The sequence below is a fragment of the Taurulus bubalis genome (genome assembly GCF_910589615.1).
Source record: "Taurulus bubalis genome assembly, chromosome: 12".
In the NCBI taxonomy this organism is placed as follows: Eukaryota; Metazoa; Chordata; class Actinopteri; order Perciformes; family Cottidae; genus Taurulus; species Taurulus bubalis.
In genome coordinates, this window is record NC_136600.1 from 22958494 (window position 1) to 22978593 (window position 20100).

Genomic DNA, 20100 nt, shown 5'->3' on the forward strand with positions numbered 1-20100 from the left:
TCAAAATATGTCAAATGGATTTGCATGTGGGATATTCTAATTGTATCAGGTGTGTCAGAAGAAACAGGTGAATGTCTTGTTCATCGATCAGCAAGGCAATTCATTATTTACAAGTTGAAGTAGGTTTTCACCATAACATTTACTAAACATGTAGCTGCAGTAAAGAAGCAGCACACTACTTGCACAGAACACTTGTTGCATCTCAGTTTAAATCCCCAGTGGTATGTACCTGGAGTGATTTAAACATTTAAGTTAAGGACATTTACTATTCTACCTAACCTACCTTTTGGATTCATCAATAGTTTATTAATATATTTGCATTTCAGTTGTTCTATAATGTATTCTAAGTTGCAACAATGTATAGAAATTAATTGATTTGATAATACATTTTCTAAGTCATTTTTTAACAATAACAATTCTGTGATTGAATTTTCTCAAATGTGAGATTTTGTTGCTATTTATTGTCTTATAGCTAGCTGAATATCTTTGAATGTTGGACTGTTGGTCAGACGCAACTAAGCATTGGATGACATTAACTTGGTCTAAAGAAAAAGCCCATTGGTTTTCTGACAATTGCTTAATTGAGAAAATAAAATATTTAATAATGTGCCCATTTTTGGGTAATCTGGGTTCAGTACTCACTGGGTTCACTTGACTGCTCACAGTTGTTGATAGACAGTGTATAGAATAATGCTGTGCTGACGATGGATCGTTCTCATTTTCAGACCATCATGCCGTCCGCCTGTGACTCTCTGATTGCGGACATTGATGACATTGAGGACATGGTGTCCTCTAGCGACCCAACTCCTCTCGAGAGACAGTCTGCTAGAAAGAGCATTATGCCAAGGTCCAGGAAGAAAAAAGAGGAGCTGAGCCACGAGGAGCTCCAAACTGACAGGTTTGTGAAATGTTTAAAAAGTGGAGCAGTAATTCAGGACGAGTTTGCGATATCGCCTGTATTCAGTATGTTTTAGGCTGATGAGATCACCCCCCCCAGAGTTCAAATAACTGCAAGTAATAAAATCAATCTGCATTCTTTTCAGGATTTTTTTTTTTTTTTTTTTAACAGTTTAATTTCCCTCCGTTCAGTCAAATAAGTATTAAGTCAAAGGCAGAATTGCATCGAGGATACATGGGTCTGGAGGGGGAAACTAAAGTCTGGTGACAGCCAGAAAGCCGTGCAGCCTTTTATTGCTCCTTGTTTATATTTAACTTCTCTTGTGAATATGAATAAATCAATATAAATTGAATTGAGAGCTTTGTTAGTTTAGGTTGCCACTGGTCCTCATATGTCATGAAAAATGATGGACACGTATAAATAAGAGAGCTGTCCTATAGTAATTTTACAGAAGTTCACTCGCTTTGTATTTTCCAACGCTTATTCCCTTGAGTTTACTCGCTCGACTTTATGTGGTTAATTTGCGTCATTCACTTTTCCGTGGCGGAAAGGGGGCACGGCGGAAAGGGGGCACGGCTTTTCCGTGGCTTAACTCCGTGAAAACAGTTACCTTTTTTCATAATATTATCCGTCGTCGCACACAGCTCCGACTCCTCCAGGACGAGTGTCTGAATGAAGCCGCTTCCAGCGCTCCTTCAGCAGACCAGCAGTTTGATTTAGCGACGGCGGTGACGACGGGCGGAGCATCTCAACGCTGATTGGCTTTCGCAACTCGGCGTCGGGCGAATTTTTCGCCAGTGGAAATAGTTCAACTACGGCGAAAAAGCGCCATTTACATCTGTGCATTGACTTTACATGTAATCTACTCGCACGAATAATTCACAACTCTTTTGGTGTGAACGCACCACAGACAAAAGTTCTTTTTTTAACCACTTTGACACTTTGGTTTTATAAGTGGTCTCGGTCTGGCTGCACCAGAGTTGCGTTCACCTTTTTCCCACCAGCCTAAATCCAACAGGTTAGGTGTGAAAGCACCTTAGCAGTCTCTCCCACTACACTAAACTTCATCAGTTTTACGAAATAACATTAGTTCTAGATACCATTTTTTTTTTTTGATTTCCACACATCATATAACAAGAACATATTTCCTTATTTCCTCTAGTTTGATCCCTGGCACCCAAACAATCTGGATGAAAACGTGGGGCTGCAGTCACAACAACTCGGATGGAGAGTACATGGCCGGTCAGCTAGCTGCCAGCGGATACAAGATGACTGGTGAGAGATTATTTATTTTTGCTGGTTTGTATTAAGTCTATTGCAAAAATGACATCATCTGTTATAAGAACTGATGTCATTAATATGATTCAACACAAGGGGGCAGTCTTGCTTTGTAAGTAAGCTCTGCCTCTTGTGTTATTCCAGTGGCATACTTTGTTTTGCTCTGAATTGAGATTTTTAGTCTGTGTGCTGTTCAACACACTCAACCAAGCAAATGCATTTAGGTAAAACACAGTTGAAGGTATATTATGCAGTATTTGGCTGTGTAAATGTGTGGCGGTATCTGCAGAGACTCTGCCCTCTGCTAGTTTTGTCTCTTTTCTTCTTATTTTGCTGTGTTTGGGATGTCAACAAAGAGCCTTTTGTCACAGTCAATGAAAAAAGGTAGTTATTGTGCCAGGTTTTGTTCTTAGTTATGCAGTATCTACACAAATACAGTATGGGTGTTTGTACTGTGTCTTTCTACAAACAGTGTGTGTGCGCGAGTGTGCACACGCCCGCTAAAAAAAAGAGAGTGATATTAACCCCTCAGGCATTTCTCTCACCATGGGGTCTCCACAGCCATAGAGGGACATTAATCACACACTTCAAAAATGCAGATGCACACACACACACATACACACACACACACACGGGCACAATTTACTCATGAACACAGGCCAACAAGCCCCCATCCAGCCTCTCATCTGGTAGTTAGACCCTTGATCTCTATCTTTTCCACCTTTATGGTTTTAATAGTTTTCTCTGGAGCACATTGGTAGCTGCTGGGCGGTTACAGTGCATGGCTCATTACCGCAATGTCCCGGGTTTTGATTCCAGCTTTGGGACCATCGTTGCATGTCAAACCTTTCCCTCTTCTCCCATTGCCATTTTCTGTCTATCAAATAAAGGCAAAACAGTGTTTTTTTTCTGCCTCTTGAGCTCTCCTCATATACGACCTGTGTCTCTTGGCGCAGTAGCAGATCCTGTGTTAAACCATTTCCAAAGGCTTGGTATTAAGTGTGTGGTCTATTTAAACTCTGATTTTTTTACAGGGTTTTTCCTCTCTCAAAATGAGGTGGAAGTGGTACCATCCTGATTATGTGCACACATGCACATACTTGTACCATGTATGGCCAGTGTGCTAAATTGTGGCAACATTGTTACCGGGATAGTCGGTTTTGATATATTGTGAGTCCCTGGATATCAAATGTTCATCTGAAAGTTTCTTTCGTGGTCCCAGTAATATTTGTCCCTAAATTGTACTGAAGTAGTTATGTTTGAGACTAAGAATATGACAACAAAGAATATAGAATAGCAGTTTCTTCTCGCAAATCCTGATTTAAACAAATGTAGATCTCCTCTGGTTTTAGAGGCATTTAAGAATGAAGTTAAACAAATAATCATATTTTAAGTAATCCCCTTTCGCACACTTTTATAAGACAGAATGTGTCTATTAATAATAATTGTACTTCCTAATTGCATTTATTTGCTTCTATATAGGCCTATTTGTGGCAGTCATGTTCTCAGATCAATCATTTTCCATATGATTGATGGCGAGATATTTTGTTTTATTGAGTGATATCTTTATTTTCTTCTTCTTTTGCTGTGGTGGCAAAACCGTTACCAGTGGAAACCACTGTGCCACATATTCACTTTGAAAGTGCACTAACTGGTGTTATTTTATCACTCACTTAGTCCGTCAATCAATGACAGACTTTTGCGTTTAAAGGGCTGGCTCCCACTTTGCTGCGCTTTTCTTTCTCTTTGGCAATTTTGGCAACGTTTTCCCCCCAGTGCACTATGCCGTTCACTATGCTGATAATGGCAGCGTAATGCCACTGTCGTTACAGATGACACACATCCACCAAGTGCAACGCTTGTTATGAAAGTGTTTTCAATGAAGACACCTGTCAGAGCTTTGAAGAGAGATGGGGGCGGGCCGGAGTTTGACTGCTGCTGCAGAGAAACATAAATATATAGTGGAACGGTGGCAATCGTCTCTCAGGAAGTGAGTTCGGTGAAGACTTGTTTTATAGAGTTGTTTTGTATTCCCACTTTAATATCTGTATTCTACATATCTGTCTCAGAATTGGATTACAGTTCATAGCTTCTCTGGTGGTTTGAAGGTCCTCAGCAGATAAAGACGCATTTCAAGACGAAGACGCTGTAATGTAATACACTCTCAGGTAATAAGGTTAAAGCATGCTTTTATGGATATTGAATTTTTCTAATCTCTAGATTAGGTTTATTTCTGTGTCCTTCTCTTCTCCTTAAAGTAGTACCAAGCAGTGACCACACAGATCCGGATGATAAAAAATAAATAAAAATCAGTCCTCTCCCCATTATCTTGCTTTTTGTTGTTTTATACAACTCAATATGAAATTAACAAGAACATTGTTTATTCTGTTTGGGCATATTTGACAGACCGTATTCTTCAAGATAAGACACATCACCTGGTGTGTGTGTGTGTGTGTGTGCCTGTGAGAAAGAAACATAAAGGTTTTCAACCTCAAAATAGAAGAAGAGGTCTTTCTTTACAACGGGTTCTGTTGAGGTTGTGAATGAAGTAAAGTTCTAACAATATGATAACGGCTTAGCAAAAGCGCAGTTCTCCGTTATTTACCACTTCAGTTGATATGAATGTATCCCACCATGTAGCTCAGAGAAGCCTAACTCCTTTACAGAGGATGCTTGAGAATACTCTCCCTCCTTCAGTCTTGTTGTCTCTTTCTCTCTCTCTCTCTCTCTCTCTCTCTCACTCCCAGCAATGTACTTTAAAGGTCAGTGTCTCACTGATTAAGCTAAAGGATTAGTTTGGTTTCTGTCTCCCTCTTCTCTGCTTTTTATCCGTCTTTTCCTTTTGTGTGCTTTCTCTGTGCGTCTCTTCTGTCTCTTTCCTCCGACGTCACTTTCTTTATATCGCCCCCTCATCTTCTTTGGGTGTGCGTTTCCACACGCATTGTTTTTCACTGAGAGGTTGTTGGAAGGAGAAATTGCCTGTCATGGCCAGAATCAGGGGAGATTACACTCAGGAGGGGTGGTGATTGTTTTGAATGGTATAGTATGGAATGCAATGCAATTGTCTAGAATAGCATGAAATTGTAGAGAGTGGAATAGTCTGGAATGACAAGGACTGAATTGGGCTTCTGAAGGATGTAGTGTCTAGTATGTGGCCAGACTGAAAATTAGGACGTCGAGTTGGTTAAACATTATCCTTTGTGTGTCAGATTGTTATGTCCTTCACATGATGATGTCCTATGGTATCAGGCGGATACCTCCTGTAGTGTCTGTTTATAGCCGCAGTGCCGATCTGCAGAGTTTAATCAAAAGAGTTTGGACAAAGACAGCTTCCACAGCTCTGAAAACATGACATCACCTTCTCACTCTCCCTTTCCTCATACTTCCTGCCTGTTTTCTCTCTTTCACACCCCCTGACCCTCCTTCATCTCCCTCTCTAACTCTCTCTCTCTCTCTCTCTCTCTGAAACTATGACATCACCTCTTGAGACATAGTAGCAGTTCCTCTGGCGGCCTCTAGGTGGCAGCCTTGGCTCAATGGAAGAGCCTTTTGTTGAAAGAATGCATCGCCGCAATATCAGGATGAGGTCATCCTTCTGAAAAACCTACTCTGTATTCTCATTCATAGTTTCTAAAGTTGTAACTTTCAGTCCTTGAAGCCTACACACAATCTTATGTTATCATTAATGTTGATACAATGTAGCCAGTGCCTTGTTACCACCGCTATTAACCTGAAATCAATATAATGTAATGCTGTACGACATCATGTCGACTTTTACCTAACGAGCCTCATTGATTCAGGTTGAATATAAAGTGGCTGGAGGTTAGAAAGATTGGTCACTGTTGGGATGAGGGGTGGCCGCTCCTCATTCTTCAGTTCAGCAGCATCTTTGCACATACACAATATACATTTTTAATATGGTATATAGGACATGTGCATTTTTTTTCTCCTCAAATGTCTTGGTGTTTACCAGTTGAGGTGATTACCACCAGCCGGTTCATTTATTCAGCCCTAAAATATCTGTTTCGTGGTTCTGCACAAACTGAAGCAAATATACTCCCCTGAATTTGTGTCTTTCCTTGTTACTCTTACAGCAACCTGTGCCACTTTCCATCTCTGCTTTCATTGTCTCCGCTCTTGTTAGACTGCCTGTTTGTTCAGCGTGGCTCGCCCCGAGCTGCTGTTCCTCTGCACGACTAAAGGGGGCACTGTTTACTCAGGATGCTACCGCACTGATGCAAATGAACCACATTTGAGCAGCAGAGCAATGTGCCAAATAGTGACTTCATAGAAAGGCGTGTATACTCGCATATGGGCGCACACACACGCACGTGCATACACAAACACTCGCACACCCTTCATGGAAAGTCACACCAGGATATTTTGATTGTTTTTGGCTGCTCTCCTCCCCTCCCAATGTCCTCTCTGCCAGCCAGCCGCACACACAGCACTTCAGTTATGATTTTACATACCGGTTAGGCAAAATTACTCCCCAGTACACAATGTCAGCCAAATGAGGCGTTCTCAGTTCCTGGTTTGGACACAGACGGTTGGAGGATATGAGGATGTGAGCCGTTTAGATGAGCTTTATTGATGAGCAAGTATTTGAGGTGTCGCTGCGGGTATAAAAAGCCGGACGTGTTGCATACCATGTTACTTTACGGTGTTATTTAGACTATTGCCTTCTTTTTAAATTATGATTGAAATTAAATGCATCAGGTGTTATATATGAGTTATCAATAAATACATTTTCAAAGAAGGAAGAAAAACATTCTGCATATTTGTACATTTTATTTAGATATACCAGCATTTCACTGGTATAAAGGGTATGTGACATTTGCAGACAATTCATTTTCTTTTGTTTTTCCATCTGTATATACATTTTCCAGGATATTTGTAATTGGCAGTATTCAGAAATGTAGCAGAAACATTGCTGAACTGTTCTGATTCAGCTCGTACTGCATTAGAGTTACACGCGCGTCTACTGCTCTGTGATTGTATTACATCACTGTCGAGTATTCTCACTCTGAGAGTGTGTGTGTACTTCGCATACATGCCGTCTCATTCATAAAACGGAGTGTGTGGGGACCATCTGATTGGCCGACTGCGTGCTACGCAACATTACACGCCGCAATGTTACAGCCAATGAAAACTTACAATGTTCACTCTGACTCCACCTCTCGCACACACACACACACACACACACACGTTAGCTCAGACATCCAGCTCTCACACACACACACACACACAAAATCGCTCTTCTCACACACAGTAGCAGACGTGGTGGGAATTGATGTTGTATGAAGAAAGTGTATGAGAGACGGTTCAGCTTCTGACAGCCGTCATTCTGCAAGATTATACATATCGCCTGATGCGTTTACGCGTCTGAGAGAAACTGTATGCTGGCTCTGTCTTTCCACTATCTTCCAACTCTGTGATGTGTGTCAGTCCCACTTTGCTGATTGAGAGCGAGGGAAGGGGTGAAAAAGATAAAAGGGCAAAGGGATGCAGTGAAAGACTAGAGGAAGAGTCAGCGGGGAATGGAGGGTGCTGGGATGAAGGGTAATGACGAGCGATGCAGATGCAAATGAAGCCAAAATCATCCGAAGTGACGATCGGAAAAAGGGAGATGAACATGGAGAGCAATATGCAACTAGACTCTGGTAAATCTGAAGGAATGGATAGATGGAGGAATATAGAGGAGAGATAAGAGGGGAGGGGTTTGAGGACTGAAAGACAACAACAGAGATGTATAGAAAAGAAAAAAGGAGGTCAAGCAAATGGTAAAGAATCAAATGTCATAGTTGTGAGAAAAAGAACAATTAGAAACTGAATATACATCGGACTAGAAATGGAACCAAAATAAATACATTTCATCATTTTATATAAATTGGATAGATTAAATTCAATATCTTCAAGTTCAGCGCAGATGTTTGGCAGGTAGACAGGCTGTTAATATGTAAATATGGATATGTAAATGCTGTGTTGAGTAAAACTGCTTTGAATATTAAAGTTGTCATTCAGCAAAACAGGTGTCCTTTTGTACGAGCTTTTTGCAATCACAAAAAACAACTTCTTGTGTTTTACTATCTCACTTAGTATTTTGTCCGAATTGATGATGGAAATTATTGCAATTGCAGTCCCAAGTACACACACCGGTGTATAGAAGTACATTTTTGTCTTATGTATGTGTGGTTTTAACAGAGCAATACTGTGATAAAGGGATAGCCCTCTCACATCTCTTTCTGTCACACAGTTGCAAGGCTTTGAATTTGTCTACGGTCCTACAAATAGGCCCATGAGTCTACGCAGTCAAGTGTAACCATTTAGGGGCCAGGAGATTATAGTGATCTGTGTGTGTGTGTGTGTGTGTGTGTTGGTCCTACAAGGTGACCCACGTGTAGCGAGCACCCAGTAACAATTTAGAGGCCATGGGATTAGGGACCCCGGCCATTCGTGCCTTTAAGATTCCCTTGAGGCGACTACGGATAGAGGAGATGAAGGGAAATCGGATAACTTGAGGAAAAGGGGGATCAGGGGTCAATCTTATCCATTGATTACTCTTCGGTAAGAAATTCTGTCGGCAACACAAACCGACCTGATAAGTTGAGGGATTTAATGGTGTCATCCTTTTCTTGCAATTTTTCATCATCCACATTATTAATTGAGTCATTGGTTAAAAACATAAATTGTCAATTTGCCGCCTAACGCCAGATGCCCACTAGCGTTAGTCAGGGACTGCCGGAGGGAATGAGGATTATTTCTCTCTGGCACTCATTTCTCTAAGGACAGGAAGAGCTCCCTTATTGCTAGTAGCACATCCCATGAGTAAGCAAGGAAAGCCAGTCGACTGAAAGCGAGACCACTCCTTATTCCTCTGAGAAAAGGCAAAAAACAAGAACAAATTGATTCCCCAAAGGGTGAAATCTTAGCCTTGTTTCTCAAACTAGAAAGATGCACTAAAGGTAGGAGAGGAAGAAGGATGAATCCAAGCGTCACTGCTGCAGTGTTCATTCATTTGTTCATTCTGACTTTCTCTGATGAAGAAAGCTAGAGATAAATGAAGGGGGGAGCTGGATGGTTGGTTCCTTTGCTGCGTCCCTCAAGAGGAAGGAAGCCTATTCCCTATTCCCAGCAGAAGCCAGCCAACCTCCTGTTATCCCAGCAATACCACCGCAATCCACAGGGATTGGGAATACACTGAAGGGATATAATGGGAATATCATGGAGGGGATGTGAGTAATGGGAAAAGGCAAGAACCGAGGGAATGGCTTGGGGGTGGAGGGGATTGAGGAAGGGAGGGGCTGAGAAACAAGGATAGGAGGTTGTCTGGAAAAGGGATGAGTGGTGAAGCCAGGTTGTGCTCGCACTCAAAGGGTTGAGCCTTAAATCAAAGTAAGGAAATTACACACATTCTGGCAGCAGAGGTGGCCTAATAGCAAAAAATATGAACGCTAATGTCCTCCATTTTAAATCTCAGACCAGCATGTCCACACTGAAAAAGAGGTAAAGGAGTAATGCTTCAACATGTTGCCTCCGGTGCCATTTAACAAGGCGTTTAACCCCCAGCATCTTAACTTGAGCTGCTCAGTGGGCAACGCATGTGGCTGTGGGTGTGTTGGGCATGTTGTGTCCACTGAGGCCTCAGTTTACTGTGAAATAAAATATATTTTTCATCAACCTTGAGCTTAAAAGTTTCATTGAGTTTCCCTGATGGATAAGACGGAGCAAACAATGGGTTAATAAGGGTGAATTGAGTTTCATTTACATGATTTGACACCACAAACTGTCCTAATTTCAAAATGTCAGTGGTTTTATCCAATTACATGTGTTCATTTGTACAATTGAGTGATGTCAGGGACTCACTTAGTTAGCTTTCTTCTCTTGGAGGACAAACGGCGCATTATAATGTCGGACTCCTTGACAGTAAAGCTAAAAAGACCAAAGCAAGATGATCTATATTCTTTGACATTTGACAACTCGCTTTGCTTTCTCTGTTTTCTTAATAATTAGCTTGTCTGCTCCTTTTTACAAGCTGAAAGATACTTTTTGGTCTTTCTCACTTGTAATTTGTCCTTTTTGTTTTCTCTGTCATCTTGACTCAACAAGGAAAACAAATGTAATTTCCTTCATGAAGAGGAAATGAAAGCTTGAAAGACATTAGTAATTAACGTGGCATGCCAGGCTGCGGGTGTGGGTGGAGACTGTCTGTGGGTGACATGGATGAAAAGAAATTGAGAGTTGGGCATCCAAGGACAAATGACTTTTCAAGGCCCCCTTTGGGTTTTTTCTGCCTCCCTCAATTTCCGTTGGCCCTTTTTGTGTTGTTTTGGAAGATAACCCGGGTTTTCTGTCTGAGTGTCCAATGTTCAGCCATCAGTGCCATTACTCGCCGACCACCCGCTGAAATGGAAAGCAGGGTTGACCTGTATCGTTGTGTGTGTGGATGCTCATATGAGGCCACCTGCTGAAATGAAAGCACTGGCTACCTGTGAGTGAAGGGAGAGGTGTATGTGTGTGTGTGTGTGTGTGTGTGTGTGTGTGTGTGTGTGTGTGTGTGTGTATGTGTTGTATGAATTCATGAGTTGTGCAAGGACCAGTCAGAAATTTCAACAAAAGAATACGGGAGTACCTTGGTAGGTCATAGCAGGTATCTTTATACAAGACAGTGTGTGAGTGTGCTTGGGTGTGTGTATGTGAGTGTGCACTTCTGTCCTTTTTTTTTTTTTTTTGTAAAAAATTAATTCTACATGCGTCTCAGCTGATTAATTTATATGTATGAAGGAGAGATCAGACACTGTGCTAGATTTCCATGTGAGAGCACAGATATTAGATAAAGTGGATTTAAAAGCCGCGGATGATTTGAGCACTGGGCTTAATTTGAATCATCGGACAGAGTAACCTTGATCACCAAGCAGAAAAGATGACTTGACTGGAAGCATCGTCACGACCTTGCTTGACCAGAGTGAAATTGTGTGTTGGGTGGAGTGTCATCCACAGGTTAGAGACCTAATAGCTTTTCTGCGGTCCACTCTGCAAGGCATGGTGTGGAGACAAGTAATAATGGAGCTGGGATTTGCTTGAAGAGGTGTGTAAGCACATACACTTTTATTCACTTTCACATTCAATGTCAACTATTTAAAATGCACTTTCTTTCTTTGAGGCTCTCACTTCTCATGAATCCTTGCTCTCCTCTCATCTCGGGGTTATATTAGTCGTACAGATCGATACAGGGGAAAGTTTTATAGAGTGAGTTCAGGTAATGTTTAGCAAGGAAAGAGATCGACTGCTATGTATTGATTACGCATTAAGGGTGGGCATAAGTCATTTCCAAGCGGTCTGTGTGTTTGTGTGTCTGGTTGTGTTGCAAAATGAATGCTTCTAAGAGTGATTTATCCTGAAAATGTGTTATTATAGCAGTACTTGGACCAAGCGCTCAGGGATGGCACGAGGCCTGGTTGAATTCAGTCTAAATAAACCAATGAGGCCAACCAAAAGAGGAAGTGGTTATTTGTGTTATTTTGTTTCTGTCCCTCTAATTTACATCCCATACTGAGTGGCTGGATCAAACACACAATCACACAGTATATATATATATATATATATATATATATATATATATATATGCACACACACAGAATAGTGTGAAGTTTATTGATAAGCTGAGGCTTCCCACATGGCGGACAGATGGCTTTTCTAATCTTCCAGACAGACGCTGCCGTTTGATATCTGATCTGTGTGTGCGTGTGTGTGCGGTTTTCAAATATGAACTCAATGGATCTGTCCTCACAATGTCCCTGCTGACGTGTGTGTTTGTACGAGGGAGTGGTTGTTCAGCCTTTTGGGTTTGATTTATTTTACAGTTGTGGTTTGAATACGTCTTTACTCTCGTCATCCTGAGACTGTGGTTGATTCTTGATCAATGGTGGACCAGGACTGTTATGACAAGCATATATTTGCCTCTGTCTATGTTTTGGTCACATATCAGTCCAGTCATGCTTCGGTATCCTGACTTTATAAATGCAAAAATGGCTACACATATGATCTTTCCTTGGATTGTGTACAGCGGAAAGTTAAAAGGAAGGAATGGGAGGCCTTTTTAAAATGGGCCATTTTAAGCTCAAGGAGTTAGCCCATTGGTAATTTGGTTGCTCACAAACTACAACGGATTTCTACATATGCAAGTTGTATTTTTTTATTTTTTTTATATAATCACATTTAGAAAATGTTCCCTTTTTCAAAAATCAACCTCTAAATCCATCTCAAGCACCATCACTGTCTCTGAGGTGGTCTGACAGTAAACGCCACCACACCTATCGCTGCCTTCACTTTGCAGCAGTTATTATTATGCAGCACATGCAGGGCTGAATCATTGTGGCTTCAAGCATTTAATTTAGCTTAAGTCAGAAAATAAATTAAGCAGAACAGAAAACAACGGGGCTCCTGCTGTGACTATTCTGTTTTTTTCTGACTGAGTGCTGGGAAATATTGATAGATAAGTCAATATTGTGCGAAGAAAGTTTTGTCATGTTGCTAAAACATTCAGCCGTGGTGCAGCATTCATTTAAGTAACCCTTTATTCAATTTAAAAGCCTCGTGGACTGCGGCAAGCAGCGTCACCCTGGCTGTGTTCAAAACTCTACACATTGCCAGTCTCACGGCGTTAAGTGGATTGACACACAGGTGTCTGACTACCTGTCTCTGTGTATTGCTCTACGCTAGCAGCATGATTGTCTCAGCTTGATTTAACGTCTCTGACCGGATATCTGATTAAAGACACTTTGGGTGTGTGTGTAGGAGGTAGATTAGCATATAAAAAGACAGTGACGGGACTTCAGATAATTCCGATGCCATCTGTTTTCAATGGAATCTGTTAGAAGGAAGAGGTGTGTGTGTGTGTGTGTGTGTGTGTGTGTGTGTGTGTGTGTGTGTGTGTGTGTGTGTGTGTGTGCGTGTGCGCAACCCCCACACCCCTGCTCTCTATCATTTTCCTCGCCGCTTTTTAGGCCTGTTATTTTTATTTGTGCTGCAGATCTTCCTTCCTTTTTTGTCCTATTATTTTCAGTTTTTTATTTTTGGCCCGGGGAAAAGCGGGACCCATGATTAACTCTGTCTATGAACAAAGGCATCAATTATTTACAATGGAAAACACTATAAATTGTTCCATTTTGTAATGATTTATTAATTAGGAGGCAAATTCTCTGGGATTTGGCTTCATGTTCGCCCCACCTAGCTAATGTATTCATGCACAGATGCATGGAGACAGACATGCAAGCAAGCATGTACAGTATGTGTGCACAAACACTCACACACAATGCCATAGGCAGCTTTGTGGTATTAAAACACTTCCAACAGTTGCATAGGATTATCCATTGAGATTCCTGTTGTCATTTTTCATCATTCAATTTTAATAATCAAATAAAATGCTGGCTTGGAAATGGTGTGATTGAGAATATGCGGTTTTAAAGAAGCTCGTTATACTCATAGGACAGTGAGTGCAAAGGTGTGGATAATATTACTTGGTTATAACTGGTAAAATCAGACAAATATCCCAAATGTTGTCTTTAATCTTGGGTATGTGTTTTTGCCTTTTTTTTTTTTATTCGGCCTTCTGTTGTGTTTATTTACAGTAGTTTTTAATTTGCTTGATTCCTCCATTGCTACAGTCATATCCTTGTGTGCTTTACCTTCACGCCTGTGTCGGGATACATCCTTTCGTTACAGGTTTTGCTTTCAGAGTTCTCACAATCACAAGAGATAAGTGGACGTTCAAAATGCAGAATCTCAAAAAACAGACCACCCTTATTGATTGGTGTACGTAAATGCATTCAAAGGTTGTAAGGTATACGAGCAAATTGTACTACTTTACATTTGCGTAAAGTGATTTTACTTTCAGCAGAACGGCGTCTCTAATCACCAGTCTACCTGCCAACATCCACGTTCCTTTCACTGCTAAGCTTGTGTGTGTGAATGTGTTGCATGGTGGAGTCTGTGATTAAGAGCTTTGAGGTGTTCATTTTAAATGTGGTGGCATTGCAGGTAGAGAGATCAGGTGATGTGTTCAGGGCAACGCAGGGTTTCAATTAAGAGCATTATAGTGATTATTTCTAATATGGTGGAACAGCAGGTGGAGACGTAGCATGGTTTGTGTGTGTGTGTTTGTGCGCGTGTGCATGTGCCAGTGATGCGTGTAATTTGGGGAGACATTGCCAATTGAACAAGGTGGTCCACTAAGCTTATCATGTGTTGTGCGTGCACAATGTGTTTCCTCCAGATTAATTTGCTACATCTAGCCTTTCCCCTCTTTTTTTGATTTAAGCTCAATCAGCCAACTGTGTGTTTTTTTTTTTTTTTTTTTTTTTTTTTTTTTTTTTTTTTTTTTTGTGTGTGTTTGTTTATCTAGCTTTCCTCATTCAATATGCTTTCCCCCCTACATTTACTCTTAATACTTTCAAAGACAAACCTATAAATCTCTCTCCCTCGCCGCGTCAAAGGGGGCGTTGCTTATCTCCGTGAAAAGAGCTATCATTTCCGCTATCGACCATGGACGAATTAACCACTATTTCTACGTTATACTTGTTGTAAAAGTCCCAAAAATGTCGGAACATCAAACGCCCTTGTGACTCCTCCAGGAACTGCGGTCTCCGTGGCTTATCTCCGTAAAAAACAGTTACCGTTTCCGCCATTCACCATGGAAATAACCTCTATTTCTGCTTTATACTTGTTGTGTAAATTCCACATGCGTCGGAACATCAAACTCCATGGTGTCTGGGTTCATAATATTATCCGTAGTCCCACAACAGCGTCTGAATGACGGTGCTACCAGCGCCAATCGTGTGACTCAGGTTGCAGAAATGTGTGACACTATCGCGACTGTGCAATGACTTTGCATGTAATCTGGTCACACCACAAGTCTGTCGTGGGGAATTTTTCCGATTTCTTGTTTTTACTTCAGTCGGTCTCAAAGTTGTTAGCTTCTTTTCTGTTTTCTCTTTGGTATGTTCATCCTCGTCTTTTTTGACTCATGTTCAACCTTTCTTAGTCTCTTTTTTTTTTTTTACTTTCCTTCCCACAGTCAAATTGTGTCCCTTACACTCGGTGTTTGTCTTTCTTCCTTCGTCTCCACACTGATCCTCTAATCAGCAGCCAACAGTGTCTAGGGTTTACTTTTGAAATTACATGCCATCCCTCCCATTCTCCTTGTCTAACCCTCTTGTCTTCCTCCTCTCATCTAATGTCTTGAACATCTTTTCTCCTGTCTTCCTTTCCTCTCTTCTACCGTCTCTGCCTCCTCTTCTATCTGCGATAGTTGTCTGGGGATGGCAACATGAGCTGGCTTCAAACCGGCAACAACATAACGACATGTTATGTGCCTCTGCGAAGCCACCAGTTCTCAGGTTCAGAAAAATAAAAGCTCTCTGCGTCTGGGCTATTTGCATACCATTTGCATATGAACCCCAACTGGGTGTTTTTGGAATGCCAAGAGGCTAAATTCAGTATTTATTACCCGGGCCCATAACTAGTTTTCTCTTTTCTGTGGCATTTGCATCTGATTTGCATGTCCCACAGCTTGGATCTGGGAATAAGGGGCCAGATGACCTAAATTGTTTCAATTCCACCTAGAAATAAAAAAGCAGAGGAAGGTCTAATTATTACTATTAATCAAATTAGGACGCTTAACATGTGGAGCGTAAATATGCGAAAGGGTTATTAGCTACGATACCAAGCTGATGCAACTTACTCTTAGTGAAAACTGCTTTTGCATGGAGACAACACGTGTGTGTGTGTGTGTGTGTGTGTGTGTGTGTGTGTGTGTGTGTGTGTGTGTGTGTGTGTGTGTGTGTGTGTGTGTGTGTGTGTGTCTTTGAGCAGTTGGCTAGATTTCCCTCATTGCATTATCCCAATAGCATTGATCAAAAGGCCCCTGTTGTGTTGTAGGTTCTCTATTTTTAGGGCAACCAACTGTTCTATATGAAACTTCTCAAAGATAAGCATTTAAACTTGACAGACCCAATTAATCATAGAAGCTAATCGGCATTGCATTTGGCTATTAACAAGTTCACAATGGACAGACTGTGGCACACGCACTCCGCTGATCTCATCAGCGCATGCAGCACATATGAGGTTATGCACTTAACATCCTGTCAAACACATAGGTTGGTTTCTTTCCTTCAGCTGATAACTAAACTGTTCAAACTGATAATGAACAGGACGCCCACAATGAAGGGGATTTAAGTGAAGCTTAAACCCCGTTCAGAGAAGCACCCTTTACATTAACCTGAAGGCAATTTAACGTGTCGGTCTCATGCCTGTGTAAGCACCCTGGTTAACGTAAAAGACACGGCAATTGTACTACGTTGAACCTTCACATTCAAAGAGAGCGATTAAATGTATTACCTCAACGATTGTCTCTTATGCAGACAATTCGTGAGATAAACTAGGAAATTGATCTTCACATAAGAAAAAAAGAAGAAGAAGAAAAAACTCTTACAATAATAGTCTTTCCATGTATTTTCAATTTTCATTCATGCCAATTCTGTGGCTGAATAAATGCATATCCAGGAAAAGCACTTTGTATATAACATTTGAGTGGACTTGGACCTGTATAGCCTCTTCCGACCGCTCAAAACACTACATGTCATCTTTCACCCGTTTCACCGTGCAAGGTGCCACCTTCGATACCTCATCAGCACTATCTAATCATTCATACCCATTCATACCCCGCAGGTACAGCCTGCGGGAGCAATTTGGTTAAGCGTCTTGCCCAAGGACACATGGACTAACGGAGCCGGGGGATCGAACCGCCGATCCTCTGATTGAAGGACGACACTGCTCTACCACTGAGTCACAGTCGGCCCTTGATTAAAATAAAACCAGAGTCCCAACATGAATGTCCTTCCAGCGTCCCGCTTGTGACTATCGGATATTTTAGAGTAAAACACGCAGCAAGACTTTTAAGTGTTTGTATTAATTCCTTTATAGTGTCGGTCTGAACTTAGACCATTGCTGAATATGTGTGTGTATCCTATTATATCTGTGAAACATGAGAACCTGTTGGTCCAGGCTAGTTCAATGAGTAGCATAGCCCAACAACTACAACCAAAAGTTGCATTGGTATTGTCTCTTTAATGACTACAGACCACGGCTCTCCTGTATTAAGGTTAAAGCTCCATCTGCCATCAGTTCCCTTTCATTTTTTTTCCCAGGACAGGTGAGCTTTTACATACAGGTGGCTTTTGTTTCTTTCTTTTTCTTTCCCTCCTCTAGGGGACAGCTGGGAGAAACACACACACCCACACCCACACACACAAACAAACACACACACACAGTCTTCTGGATTCCTCTCAGTCTTCTACACTCTTTTGTGTACATAGCAAATTGACGCATGTTCTTCCCTCGGCCTGTTTATTCACCTCATTGAATATAAACTGCCATCTCCTCGGGCAAATAGCAAATATAATCACATTTGTAATGTCAGAGAAATAGTGTGTCAATATTTGCCTCGTCTGTTACTGTTGTGAAATGGGGAACTGACTGCGGTTTCCATGGTGTGCATGGTTTTGACAGTTGGCTTTGAGGTACAGAAAGATGCACTCTGTCACGCACAGGTACACACACACACACACACACTTTGCTGGGTGAGAAAGAGGTTTGCGAAATTACTCTTTCGTTTTATTATTTTGATTAGGATAGGTTAGAAAAGAAGACCAATTTTCAGGCCGCCCTGTGGCATGTCCCAGAGCCAAGAGTCCAATTTATTTTCCTTTTTTAACATGCCAAAACGGTGACAATGAAAACGCATATTTTACATATTTTTGTTTCTGATTGTGTTCGGGTAGTAGGTTATGAAGCATTTTCTCTTCTTCACAAGTTGACATGTGAAACTACCAAAACATATCCTGCGAATAATACTTCATTCAGTTGGACAATTAATGAATACTCCAAACACTACGAGCATGTTTTGTCGGCAAACTGTTTCAAAGCTTGTTAAAAACTAGTGGAGAAAGTTTAGTTTCTGGTTCAGGAATATCGTGGGAAACACCGAAACAGACCACTTTCAAACCAGTTACTGGTGTGTTTGTGTGCAGAATATTTATAGTGTTGTAATTTAGAGAAAGATGCATAATTATACTTATTAATATTGCAACTAGTAAACAGTTTAAATGTAATGTGTAATGTTGTAGCAAATAAACATTTATTAAAAATGTTTTGTTGCCAGTCTGAAACAAATGTCAAAACTTACACCGTATACTATTTCTGAAGAGAAGCATCGGGTACAACTGATTGTTCTTTTTGTATTTATCTCTTCAGATGCCATGTTTTCATCTATAACACTTTTCTGAAGCGCCTGAGCTCCACTTAGATTGTTATAGACGGCCACCTTCTGCTTGGCCCCTGTCACAGAAACCTCTTTTAGTGCAGAGGAGCTAAGCTGAACGACGCTTTCAAAGTCTGTGACTGTCACTTTTAGTTTGTCAGTTCTGACTTTCCTCTGTCCCCCACCAGACTAAATGCTAACTTCATATGTGGACGGTCGAATCATGTTTAATAATGAGAAGGCAATTACACTGGCCTCCATCTAGAAGGTGAAAGAGTCTGCCATTTTTCACTCTGAGGTGTTTGGTAAAAGTGAAATCATTGGTATATTACTCTGTCAGTCAGTAACCTTCTCGGCCCTTCTTTCTCCCAGACACACTGACTTTTGCGCCCTTGACTCTAATAATCCCTCTCTCGCTGTGTGAAATATCTTTTCATGCCTGCGCTGATGATCATAATGGTGTTCTGTCTGAGCTGCAGACTAGTGATTGGCCCCAATTACTGCATGAACCTGAGGCTTCAAATCATCCTATCTATGCAAGGTGAGACGTGTAATGGCAAAAATCTATCGAGGCCTGGTTTCCATCCCCTGCCTGTATGCGCCTCAATAAATCACACTTAATGCACATTTAAAATCACAGGGAATCCACTGCCAGATGTTTATCATTACTTTCCTCTGTTGTACATTTTTCCCATATACAGCCCGAATGCCCTACAAAGCCCTTTCATCTTTAGCAGTGATTGCTTTTAACTTGATAGCTTGAAATGTATTTATTTATCCCCGCTGACACCTCACACATTTCCAACCCTTTTTAATTACAGAAGTTCCTCTGTTCTCTGGTTTGAACACTATATTGACAACTTCTAGTAGATTAGGCACTGGTCCAATGGAAAAATGTGCCTTTTATGTTGCTCAGTGTGTACATGTATGTAATAAGCTGTTTGTATAACCAGTTCAGTAGTTTATTTCACTACTTTTAGTCGAAGAGAGGGGCCCCAGTCCGATGAGATGTAAGAGAGACAGATTGACTCCAGCATCTTGCCTAGTAGAAGCAGACCTCTGCCATCCAAATTAGCGCTTGGCTCGTCTCGTAGCATTCATCATTCCTGCTCCAATTTCAGCTGAGCTCGCCTGCTATCTTTCACTGAGGTACCTCCACTTACTCTTCTGATATTAGGTCGACGTCTCGTGTATACACGGTTCACACACTGACTCTATTACTTGTCCACCTCCCACACCACATGCGTCCATAGGCATAAAACATTCATTAATTGTTGACGCGCACATTCAGCAAATATAAAAGAATTATGTAATTGTGCAAGTTAATTCTAATTTACAATTATTTGTAAAATACTGAGTGAGCCATCAATACCTAGTCAGGTGACAGAAGCAGAATAGCAAAAGTCAGATTTCAGAGGAGTTGACCAGTAAAAGGATGACGGAGGATTTGGCAGTATTTTGGATACAAACCCAATGCAAATGAGGAACGTGATGACATAATTAAAGCAATCTGTAAACTTGCATCTGGTGAAGGTGGCGCCATCTGGAAGCAACACCTCCAATCTACATACAAACCTTTGAAGAGTGAGGCTGCCGTAACGGGATA

At 41.2% G+C, this 20100-nt stretch overlaps 1 protein-coding gene across 1 annotated transcript in view; it reads left to right on the top strand.

The window, feature by feature from the left end:
- Positions 1-731: 731 nt before the first annotated feature.
- The window catches only part of cdkal1 (CDK5 regulatory subunit associated protein 1-like 1), a gene marked incomplete at its 5' end in the record, with an annotated part of 202690 nt that continues 183321 nt past the window's right edge, over positions 732-20100 (top strand). Inside the window, 2 exons of the mRNA XM_079227879.1 lie at positions 732-898; positions 2061-2173. Of these exons, the coding sequence (XP_079084005.1) occupies positions 732-898; positions 2061-2173 (280 nt within the window). The remainder of the gene's footprint in view (positions 899-2060; positions 2174-20100) is intronic.